The 12,208-nt window shown below is 40.6% G+C and overlaps 1 protein-coding gene across 1 annotated transcript in view; it reads left to right on the plus strand.

Annotated features, from left to right (window-relative positions):
• The window catches only part of ell2 (elongation factor for RNA polymerase II 2), a 128,352-nt gene that overhangs the window by 50,520 nt on the left and 65,624 nt on the right, over positions 1–12,208 (plus strand). The window contains exons 3-4 of the mRNA XM_078214765.1: positions 1,248–1,369; positions 6,344–6,507. Of these exons, the coding sequence (XP_078070891.1) occupies positions 1,248–1,369; positions 6,344–6,507 (286 nt within the window). The remainder of the gene's footprint in view (positions 1–1,247; positions 1,370–6,343; positions 6,508–12,208) is intronic.

Consider the following 12,208-nt stretch of genomic DNA (forward strand, 5'->3'; position numbering starts at 1 on the left):
GTAATTTCTGAGCTCTCGGAAAGCGTACTGGGGGCTACCCCCAAAGATCTACTGGGGATCTAACCCTGCCCCAAATTCAGATTTTCCCAGGTAAGATTGCATGGCAATTGCCTGGGAAGTCAAACTTTGGGTGAGCCCTGCGCTAGGAACTGTCAGACAATGCTATTTAAATCGCAGACTTCAAATAGTTCTGACCATGTTACAGCAATGGTCACCCAATCATAGTTAGAAGAATGAAAAACACGAAAGCATTTCTGGGTAACTATAGCACTGATCTGCCTGCCAGGGACCCTCCACCCCTCTTTTTCTCCCCCTCCTCCCACCCCAACTCAGTTGCAACTCTATAGGAAGTTACGGTCCATTGAGTTTGGAGGATATTCATTAACGATTCGCCAGAATGATTTGGGAACTCAAAATACATGAATGGGTTGCATAAATTTGGTTAGATTACCTTCAAATTTAAAACTTTGGGTGTTGGTCTAATAATACTTTCAAAAAGCTAAAGGAATTTGATAAGCCAGATACAGAAATTATATGCTCTGCTGGGGAAATCCTGAACATTTAAAATTGGAGCAAAGCTATTTGGGAGTGAAATCTGGATGCATTTTATTTCAGTCAAAGGGTAGTGGAAATCTGAAAACTCTCTAAACTGTAGATGCAGGCTCATTTGAAATTTTCAAGACCAAGCTTGATAAATTTCTGTTGGAGTAAGGGACATTGAGGATGTGAGTAAACGGAGCTGAGGTATAGGTCAGCCATGTTCTGTTAGAATACTGGAACATGTTAAAATTCTACGGTTCTACAGAGTAAAGGAACATTTCACTTTCAACAGCTTTAGCATGATCAGTGCATACAAATAAATGCTTCCTTATGAATTGATGCTGATTATTTCTGACCTTTTTATTCTGTTTTACAATCTATTGAAATTATTATAAAGGCATAAGCCAATTAAATGTTTGGTACTGAGGTCTGAAGATTGGCCATCAAGTGTGTTCTAAGTTGAAATTTTCATTTATTCTAAAATGGGAATTTTGGAAGTTGCAACTTAGAACATTTAACTTGGCCAGTTGTGCTAGCCGAGTTCTACTTGCATTCCATGTGTGAGAACATTGCTAGATGTATTTTTTTTAGTTGCATTATTCTCGAATAAGGTATGCGAAAAGGTATGTTGATTAATTTATCCAAGGGTAGCTTACCTCCAATCTGATTTTTTAAAAATGCTAGCTTTTATTTTCCTTTCTCCATAGTTAATAAAGATTCCAAGAACAGATGCCCACAACGAAGTGCGAAATTTTGACTTTTATGTATCCAATGTTGGAAAAGATAACCCTCAGGGAAGTTTTGACTGTGTCCAGCAATATGTCTCCAGGTACTGTAAACCAGCTTTTCTTTATAGTGAATGACTCCAGTGAGAAGACTCATTGGAGGTTTAGTATTAGGAAACTTACATTGTACTTCATGTTTATTCAGCAAACTAACTTGATCAAAGAATGCCCAAGCCAACTTGCTTGATTTAAATGTTAGATCATCATTTATTTGCACTCTGGTTTCTTTTATGTAAGAAGTCAATTCTGATTAGTTTGACAGTAATTTGATCGAAGGGAGTGCATGGTAAGCAGTTGTAATTTGTTCTAAGTGTCGGTGAATGGGTCTGGTCACCTAAATCACTACTGCAAATAAAATATGGGATTGAAGTGTTATTAGGCTCAAATCCTATTCCATGATTTCAAAAAGCTATGAATTTTATGGTTAGTTGGACCGTCCAATCTTATTTTATGATTTGAAATGCAGATTTATCACTTTTCTACTGCAAATAAATGTGTATAAGAAAGAGGAAGAAATAACCACTCTAATTTGATAAAACATTTTAATAAAAATTTGCAAATACTGGTACATTTAAATAATGCTTTAAACTAGTATCTGAAATATTAATAGTTTGGAAGGCAAGAGTGACACAGTTGATTAGCTAGCACACATTTCATCTCTAGACTACTGGCTTGAAATTAAGCCAGTATGATATGATTGGGTGGTTCCTTTGCTGACTTTGGAGGTTCCTACAAAATGACAATGAAGCCTACTTCACAGAACATGTGAATCGACAATATTATTCAAAATCTTTACACATTGGAACTGAACTAATGCCTCTTACTCGGTGACAAAGGGCTGGATTTCTTGATGAAATAGCAGCTGTTGAGCACCGGGACCCAGAGGAAGTCCTAGTGCTCTCAAGTCTGTTACTTGTGAACGAACTCCAAACTTCCAAAGGGCAGACATATGCAGCCTGAACCTCTGTGACCCAAACCCTGCTGTCACAGACTTAAGCTAGATTCCCTAAAGTTGTCCAGAAATTTACACCATTCTGCTTGACAATACTTGTGCTGCTGACATCAAAGGAGCATGGCCTGAGCTTCTGCATCTTACCAGTGCCCCTCATGGTTGCTTTTGCTGATGGTTGCAAACAGCAGATGGGACAGGAGGCCCCTGAAGCTAGAGTGCAAAAAGGTAAGGATGGGATTTTTATCATAGTTAGTGGTGCACATCTTCACCTCACCACTGACTGAAAGATCTGGGCATGTAAGTATGTGCACCATGGAAAAGGGGGTAGTTGGAAGATTCATTGTAATGCAACATTGCTTGTTGTTCTTGGTGTAAATTTCCATCTATTTTCCACTTCATTTACATCACCCAACTCCATCCCTGCCTCAGCTCATCTGCTATCAAAACTCTTATGCGTGGTTTTGTTAGCTTGAGATCAATGCTCTTCTGGCCAGCCTCCCACGCTGTACCAGAAACTTGAGTACATTCAAAACTCTGCTGTCCCAAGTGCTTACTCGCATCAAGTCATATTCACAAATGTGCTTGCAGATATACATTGGCTTGCAGTCAAGCAACACCTCAGTTTTAAAATTCTCATCCTTGTTTTAAAATCTGTTCATGACCTAGCCCCTCCTAAGCCCTGCAACTCATATACTGTGCTTTTACAATTTGGGCTGCTCAAGCAATTGTAATTGCTCCACCATTAGTGGTCATGCCTAAGGTATGGAATTCTCTCCCTAAACTCCTCTGCCATTCAATCTTTCTTTTCTCCATTAAGATGTTTCTTAATATCTACCTTTGATCAAACTTTTGGACATCTGTTTTCATGCTTTTTATGGCTGTCACATTTTGTATGACAATATTTTGGAGAAGCTTCTTGAGTCATTGTATTATGTTAAAGGTACTATATTAATATAACACCTTTTATATGGAGGCATTACAGTGAAAGTTCACTAGATTGGCCCCTGGAATGAGAGGGTTGCCCTATGATGAGAGGTTACCTAAAATGGGTCTATAGTGTCTCGAGTTGGAAGAATGAGAGGTGATCTCATTGAAATATGCAAAATTCTGGGAGGACTCGAGTAGATACTGAGAAGTGATTTCCCTTGGTTAAGTAATCTAGAACACGGAGGGCACAGTCTCAGGATAAGGAGCTGATCATTCAGAATTGAGGGGAGGGAAAATTTCTTTACTCAGGGTTGAGAATCTTTGGAATTCTCTACCCCAGAAGGTTATGGATGCTCTGGAGTAGAGCATCCATAAGTTGTTGTCACAAAACATATAGTTGTGGTAGAAAGGGAATATTGTTTCACCTGCCTTTGTTCTAAAGTGGGGATAGTATTCCAGGACTGGAATCCTCCACTGATGGCCACAAAAGCCTTGTGATTTCACAACAAGAAACTTAATTAGCATTAATGAACTAGGAAATGTGTTGGAATAATTTTTGGAATTACTGAAGTAGTTAGAAAATTGTATCAAGGCGATGTAAGCAAAATAGGAGAATAGCGAAAAGTAGATATTTTAAATGTATGTTGCTTAGAAGCCTCAAGTGACCAGGATGTCCTTGAGATACAAGAAGTCAATGGCCCGAAAAAGACTATTAGTATGCTATGTTGTTTCTAGTAGGCATTTTTAAGGTCCCATTTTCTGGTGGATTTCACATTGAAGTGTATAATAAACTTTTGTCATTGTATTTTAAAAATTGTTAAAGGTGCTTAATCCAAATACATTTATTTTTGAGTTGTGCAATTGTGTTTTTTTTAACCACTTGCTACTGTTTATAACTTGTGTTGACAATTTTTTGCAAAAGTTCCCACAGATTATGCTCATTGACTTTATTAACAATAAATAATGGACAATATACCCTAACAGACTGGTGTAAGTATACAGATCTCCAAAGAGTCCAGCTGGAGGAGAAAGAGAAATTGAAGATAATTGACAGAATTACATAGAATTGAGGAAGTAAATGGCAAAACTAAAATTGCAAATATGATCTTTCATCTGCTAGTGTTTGAAACCATTTTGTTTCATATGAATCAGGTTATGTGTTATATGTTAACCAAGTAATAGGAGCAATAGATCAGACAACTGTTCAAGCCTGCTCCACCATTCTGTATGATGATGATTGATCTTTGGCTTCACTCCACTTGTCTGCTAGCTCCCCAAGTCCCTTGATTCTCTGAGACCAAAAATTTGTCTGTCTCGGCCTTAAATATATTCAACAGTAGAGCATCCATAACCCTCTGGGGTAGAGAATGCCAAAGATTCTCAACCCTGAGTAAAGAAATTTTTCCTCCCCTCAATCCTGAAAGATCGGCTCCTTATTCTGAGACTGTGCCCTCCGTGTTCTAGATTACCCAACCAAGGGAAATCACTTCTCAGTATCTACTCGAGTCCTTCCAGAATTTTGTATATTTCAATGAGATCACCCCTCATTCTTCCAACTCGAGACACTATAGACCCATTTTAGGTAACCTCTCATCATAGGGCAACCCTTTTATTCCAGGGGCCAATCTAGTGAACCTTCACTGTAATGCCTCCAATGCAGGTATATCCTTTCTTAAATATGGAGACCAAAACTGCCCACTGTATTCCATCAAAGCTTTGTACGATGTAGAAAGACTTTCTTATTCATGTATTCCAAATTCCTTGTAACATTCCATTTGTTTTCCTGTTACGCCTACATGCTAACTTTATGTTCTTATACATGTGATGGTGGCATAGTGGTAATGTCACTGAATTGGTAATCTAGAGGCCCACGGTAAGGGTCTGAGGGCACAGGTTTCATCCCACCATGGCAGCTGGTGGTATTTAAATTCAGTTAATTAAAACAAACTGAAGGCTAGTCTTGGTAATGGTGACCATGAAACTATCATCAATTATCTTAAAACTCATTTCGTTCACTAGTTCCTTTGGGGAAGGGAATCTGCAAGTCTTACCTGGGACTTACCTACATGTGACTCCAGATCCACTGTAATGTTTCTTAATGCCACTGCCCTCTGAAATGGCCTAGCAAGCCACTTAGTTCAAGGGCAGTTAGGGATGGACACCAAATGCTGGCCCTGCTAACCTCACCCACGTCCTGTGAAAGGGTAAAATGTGCACCCAAGTCCCATTGAAAATCTGCATTTGCAAGTTTCATGACTTTTAAAAAGAAATTTTAAAATTTCTTCTATTATGACTAAAGTGAAAAGCCTCACTCTTCCATCTGCCACCTTGTTGCCGACTCTCAATTTTCTTTGTGTCCTCCTCACAGCTTGCATTCCCATTTAACTTTATATCATCAACAACTTTAGATATATTGCTTTCTCCTTTTATCTAAGACCTCAATATGTTATAGATAGTTGAGACCCAAGCACTGATCCTTGATGCATTCCACTAGTTACAGCCTGCTTACCTGAAAATGCTCCATTTATCTCTACTCCTTTCTTCCTGCTTGTTAACCAATCCTCCATCCATGCTAATGCATTGTCCCCAGTTTCATAGCCCCTTATCTTGTTACTCTTTGAGCAGTACCTTTTTATTGAAGGTGTTTTGAAAATCCAAGTATATTACATCTACTGGTCAGTAAACTTATTAGAGACATTTTGAGGACTTTTCGCAAAAATATGATTTTGTCTGATTATGTTAAGTACATTAAGACTTTCTTCATAATAGATTCTAGCACTTTCCAGACGACTGAAGTCCAGTTAACTGGCCTGTCATTCCTGGTTTTCTCTCTCCCTCCCTTCTTGAATGGTGCCCCTCTTCCAGTATGGATTGTTACAAGTGAAAGCATGTTGCTAATTGGTTCAAACAAATTTGGTTAGATAACCTGTTTCTGAATGCACAGTAACTACAATATCATTTTGGATAATTAAGTAATTATACCAAATTTGGGAAATAAAATAAGAGCAATATATACTATGCCATTCAATATAATTATTTTTAATAAACATTTGTTCAAATGTAGCTAAAATTCTATTAGTTATGAAGGTGATGGAACTTAACTTCTCCACTCTCTATCTCTATCTCTCTCTGTCTTTAGCAATGGAGTTTCAGAACTGGACTGCTTTGGAAGTATACAGGATAAAATTACAATATGTGCAACGAATGATTCTTATCAGATAACACGAGAGCGCATGACTCAAGCAGAAGAGGAAACCCGTAGTCGAAGTACCAAAGTTATTAAACCTGGTGGCCGATATGTAGGTGAGGGCAAGTGGTTTTGTAAATCTACAGAAAAGCAAAATTCAGTGAAGTATGTGAACTCAAACAATTGATGAGCAATGCCACATTTCTAATGCACGTTCAGGGCAGCGAAAAAGTATAAGCGCATATGTTGTCATTTTCTTTGTCAGTCATGCCGTACAAGTTTATTTCTGGGTGTTATCCTTCTAAGCTGAAGAATCTCCAAACTGGCTGGAAAAATGCCTCGCAACATCTGATGGTATTTTATATTCCAACAGCAAAAGCACCTCTTTTCATAATGCTGTAACCCAAGAACTAGATTATATGTGTCCTGCAAAGTCAATGCTGCAGTCAGTGGTGATGTTCTAGAATAAAATGATCAGGTTGACCAGATGAGAATTGCTACTTAATTACTTTTATATTCATCGGTTTCCTTTAAAACTTGGCTCTTTGACTAAGCTTTTGATGATTTGTTCCAAACCTCATGTGGCAGTGTCAAATGTTGTAGCTCCTAAGAAGCGCCTTAGTACATGTTACTATGTGAAAGTCATTATATAAATGCACATTGTTATTGTGTAGTTCATAGAAGTGAGATTTACATGCTCTGTTTTACTCTTTTATTTTGCTGATTTACTCTTGTCTCTGTCTGGGAGCATAGTCTTATGATATATTGCATATCCTGAGGGGACCAGGGGATTTGATGTTGAGCTGGCCATTCCATTGCTGTGCACATTATGACCCTATTTTCATCAGAAACACTGCCATGATACTAAACTAGTTCAGAACATTCAGTGAAGCACCACCGGAAGCTGTCTTAATGTAGATCAGGAGAGACATGAGAAAGTATATTTCTTCTATTTATGTTTCCCATTGGAACCTACAGGAGATCCATGCATTTATTTTCAGCTGTGTTTGTCTTGCTACTAGAATTGTACTGTATTATACTATATCGGGCAGCACAGTCGTTAACCCTGTTGCCTCACAGCGCCAGGGAGCTGGGTTCAATCCCGGCCTTGGGTTGCTGTCTGTGTGGAGTTTGCACGTTCTCCTCGTGTCTGCGGGGTTTCCTCTGGGTGCTCTGGTTTCCTCCCACAGCCCAAAGATGTGTGGGTTAGGTTGCTTGGTCATGCTAAATTGACACTTAGTGTCATGGGGCTGGCTAGGGTAAATACGTGGGGTTACAGGGATGGGGGACTGGGTGGGATTGATGCCAATGCAGGTTCAATGGGCCGAATGGCCTCCTGCACTGTAGGGGTTCTATGATTCTATGAAAGCCTTCATCTGTATGCAGTGCTTAAAATTGTAGTGACCAATTAAAATTGCATTTATCAGACAATATGTTTTGAAAATCTTTACACTTTGTAAGCAAAAATTAGGATTTGATAATGTTTATAAATTGGAATCATGTAACTTTTGCCGAGCTGATTTTTATTGGCTTGGAGAAAGAAGGGAGATGTTCAATTTATGTAGCACCATAATGAAACTCCGAATGTTTCAGAACATTTTGCATACAAAATAAGTCATTTGGTATGTAGATTAATGTGGCTGTCATTCTCCCCATTGACCCCAGGGCCTTGGGGCAAGTCTGTAGTGCTCTTTAAACACAGTAAGAAGTTTAACAACACCAGGTTAAAGTCCAACAGGTTTATTTGGTAGCAAACGCCACACAAGCTTTCGGAGCTCCAAGCCCCTTCTTCTCACCTGAAGAAGGGGCTTGGATCTCTGAAAGCTTGTGTGGCTTTTGCTACCAAATAAACCTGTTGGACTTTAACCTGGTGTTGTTAAACTTCTTACTGTGTTTACCCCAGTCCAACGCCGGCATCTCCACATCATGACTGTCCTCTTTAAATCCAATCTCAATAGACAGATGGCAGCTGTTACAAAACAATTCTTTGAGGTGTTGCGCTTGATTCATTGGCTTCAGGCTATGTTATGCTGAAAATCAACCCTTGTTGATAGTTAAATTGATAGCACAATTAAATTTTCTGGAACAGATAAAAATCTTAATGGATTAATTATTTTTGGCTAAATCTTCCAACTTCATTTAGTTCTGTGGTTGAATTCTTCCTATTTTACTCGAATTTTATTGCGAGGCGCTGCTATGATTGAATCCACATTAAAGCTTGTGAAGCTCACCCAGCTATTTTGAGGACATAAGCACTTTAAAAATGCAAAATCTCTTGTAAATCTGATTTCTATAGCTCGTGTCTTGCGCTGTTCTCTCCCACACTGCTCTTGCTCTGCACCAGCCACCCACTTCCATCATGGGACATGGTGCCAGACTGCTCCATTACAGAGCTCTCTGCTAAGTCCATTACCCCTCCCCCCCCCCCCCCCCTTATGGCTTTGGAAGGTGCTGTCGAAGGACCTTTGAGTTACAGCAGTGCATCTTGTCGACGGTACACACTGCTGTCACTGTGCATTGGTGGTGGAGGGAGTGAATGTTGAAGGTGGTGAATGGTGTGCCAGTCAAATGGGCTGCTTTGTCCTGGATCATGTTGTTGGAGCTGCAGTCATCAATGGAGAATATTCCATCACACTCCTGACTTGGGCCTTGCAAATGGTAGACAGGTTTTCAGGAGTTCAGAGGTGTTAGTTGCTGCAGAATTCCCAGCCTCTTGCCTGCTCTTGTAGCTACATTAGTTATATTTTATTTTTATTCATTCGTGGGACATGGGCAAAGCTGGCTGACCAGCATTCATTGACCATCCCTAGTTGGCTGAGGGCAGTTGCTTTGGCTCTGGAGTCACTTGTAGGCCAAACTAGACAAGGATGGCAGATTTCCTTCCCTAAAGGACATTCGTGAACCAGATGGGTCTTTCTGACAGTCTACAATGGTCTCATGGTTATCAGTAGATTCTTAACTTCAGATTTTTTAAAAATTGAATTCAAATCCGCCATCTGCTGTGGTGGGATTTGTGCCTGGGTCCCCAGAACATTAGCAGAGTTTCTGGATTAATAGTCTAGCGATAATAACATGAGGCCTTCCCTTGTTATATGGTACGCCAGTTAAGTTTCTGGTCAGTAGTAATCCCTGGATGTTGGTGTGGGATTCAGTGATGCAATTGAGTGCTATGGGGCTATGGTTAGATTCTGTCATGTTGGAGTTGGTCATTGCCTGGCACTTGCGTGGCATGAATGTTACTTGTTACTTTTCCATCCAAACCAGAATGTTGTCCACTTCTTGGTGCATGTGAACACACACTGCTTCAGTATTTGAGGAGTCATAACTGGCACTGAACGTTGTGAATTTATCAGTGCACGTCCCCACTTCTGACCTTACAATGGAGGGAAAGTCATTGATGAAGCAGTTGAAGATGGTTTGGCTTAGGACACTACCTGAGGAACCGCTGCAATAATGTCCTGGGACTGAGATTATTCACTTCCAACAGCCACAACTATCTTCCTGTATGACACCAAAACAATGGAGAACTTTGCCCCTGATCCCTATTCTTCAGTTTTGCTAGGCCTCCTTGATGCCATAATTGGTCAAATGTGTCAAGGGTAGTCAACTCACCTCTTGATTTCACTTTTTTTCATATTTAGACCAAGGCCAGGAGCTGTGTGGCACTGGCAGATTACAAACTGAACATTAGTGACTAGGTTATTGCTATGTAGGTGCTACTTAATAGAATTGTCAGTGACCCATCACTTTGCTGATGATCTTGACTGTCGGCCAGGTTGGATTTGTTCTGGTTTTTGTGGACAGGACATAGCTAGGCAATTGTCTACATTGTTGGATAGATGCCAGCATTGTAGCTGTACTGGAACAGCTTGGCTAGGGGTGCAACTTCTTCTGGAGCACAAGTCTTCAACACTGCTGCTGGAATATTGTCAAGGCCATAGCCTTTGCAATATCCAGTTCCTTCACCTGTTTCTTGATATGTGGATTGAATCGAATTGGCTGAAGATTGGCAACAGTAATGCTAGGGACCTCAGGAAGAAGCCACGATGGACCATCTGCTCAGCATTTGTGGCTGAAGACGGTAACAAATGCTGCAGCCTTTTCATTTATGTACTGGGCGCTCCCATCGTGAAAGATGGAGTTGTTTGTCTCCATCACCAGTTAGTTTAATTGTCCACCACTATTAATGAATGGATGTGGCAGTCCTTTAGAGCTTAGATATGATCCATTGGTTGTGGAATAGTTTAGCTCTGGTTAGTGCATGCTGCTCTGCTGTTTGGAATGCATGTAGTGCTGTGTTGTCGTTTCACCAGATTTGACACCTTTTAGCTATGCCTGGTGGTGCACCTGACCTGCCCTTCTGCACTCTTTGTTAAACAAGTGCTGATCTGCTTTTTGATGGTAATGGCAGAGTTGGAAATGCCAACCCATGAGGTTACAGATTGTGGTTGAATACAATTCTGCTACTGCTGATTGCACACACTGCCCCATGAGTGTCCAGTCTTGAGTTGTCATTACTGTTTGAAATGTATCCCAGTTAGGAAGGCAATAATGCCACACAACGCAATGGAGGATAAAAGCAAAAGCTGCGGATGCTGGAAATCTGAAATAAAAGCAGAAAATGCTGGATAAACTCAGTAGATTTGGCTGTATCTGTGGAGAGAAACAGTTAACGGTTAAGAATCCATATGACTACTTCAGAGGTCAGTTCCCATAGCAAGGTTTTTCCTGGAACAGGTTGCTAGCCTGTTGGCAGAGGCTTGTAGCTTGAGGGACGCCACTCTGCAGATGAGCAGGGGTCTCGTCCACTCTTACCACCTGCCATTGGTGTGTGAGGAGGATTTGCACAATTTGTTGGCCACATTATGAACACACCTTTCTTGGTTGAGTCCTGGGCTGAGACTTGAACTTCTGGCTGAGGGAGGGATGCTACCCACTGCAGCACAAGACTGCCACCTTACCAAATGCCTTTTGGCAATCCATGTACGTCACATCTCCAGGTTCACCTTTATCCATCTTGCTTGTTAATTCCTCTGGGATCTCTAATAAATTAGTTAAATATGATTTCTGTTTCACGAAACCGTGATGATCCAAATATGATTTGCTAAATATCCTGCTCTAACTTCCATAATAATGGATTTCAGCAATTTCCCTATGATATGTTTGCTGGGCCATTTCAGAGGGCAGTTGAGAATCGATCATATTGTTGTGGGTTTGGAGTCACCTAGGCCAGATCAGATACAGACCAGACCAGGTAAGAATATCATATTGCTGCCTTTAAAGGACATTAGTGAACCAAAGGTTTTTACAATAATTGATGATAGATATCATGCCCTCCCACCCCCTCCTTACTGAAATTAGCTTTATATGTTAGATTTGTTAATTGAATTTGCATTGCACCATCTGCCATGCTGGGATTTTAACCCATATCACCATAGCATTAGCCTGGACTTCTGGATTACTAGTCCAGTGACATTACCACCACAGCACCATTTTCCCACTATATCAAGATAGAATAGAATATCTACAGTGCAGAAGGAGGCCATTCTGCCCATCGAGCCTGCACCGACGACAATCCCACCCCGGCCCTATTCCCGTAACCCCACATATTTACCCTACCAAGCTCCCTGACATCCCCCTAACACTAATGGGCAACTTAGAATGGCCAATCAATCTAAGCCCCACATTTTTGGACTGTGGGAGGAAACCCACGCAGACACATGGAGAACGTGCAGACTCCACACAGTCACCCAAGCTGGGAATCGAACCTGGGTCCTGACACTGAGGCAGCAGTGCTAACCACTGTGCTGGCCCTTG

Source organism: Mustelus asterias, chromosome 6 (assembly GCF_964213995.1).
Source record: "Mustelus asterias chromosome 6, sMusAst1.hap1.1, whole genome shotgun sequence".
NCBI lineage: Eukaryota > Metazoa > Chordata > Chondrichthyes > Carcharhiniformes > Triakidae > Mustelus > Mustelus asterias.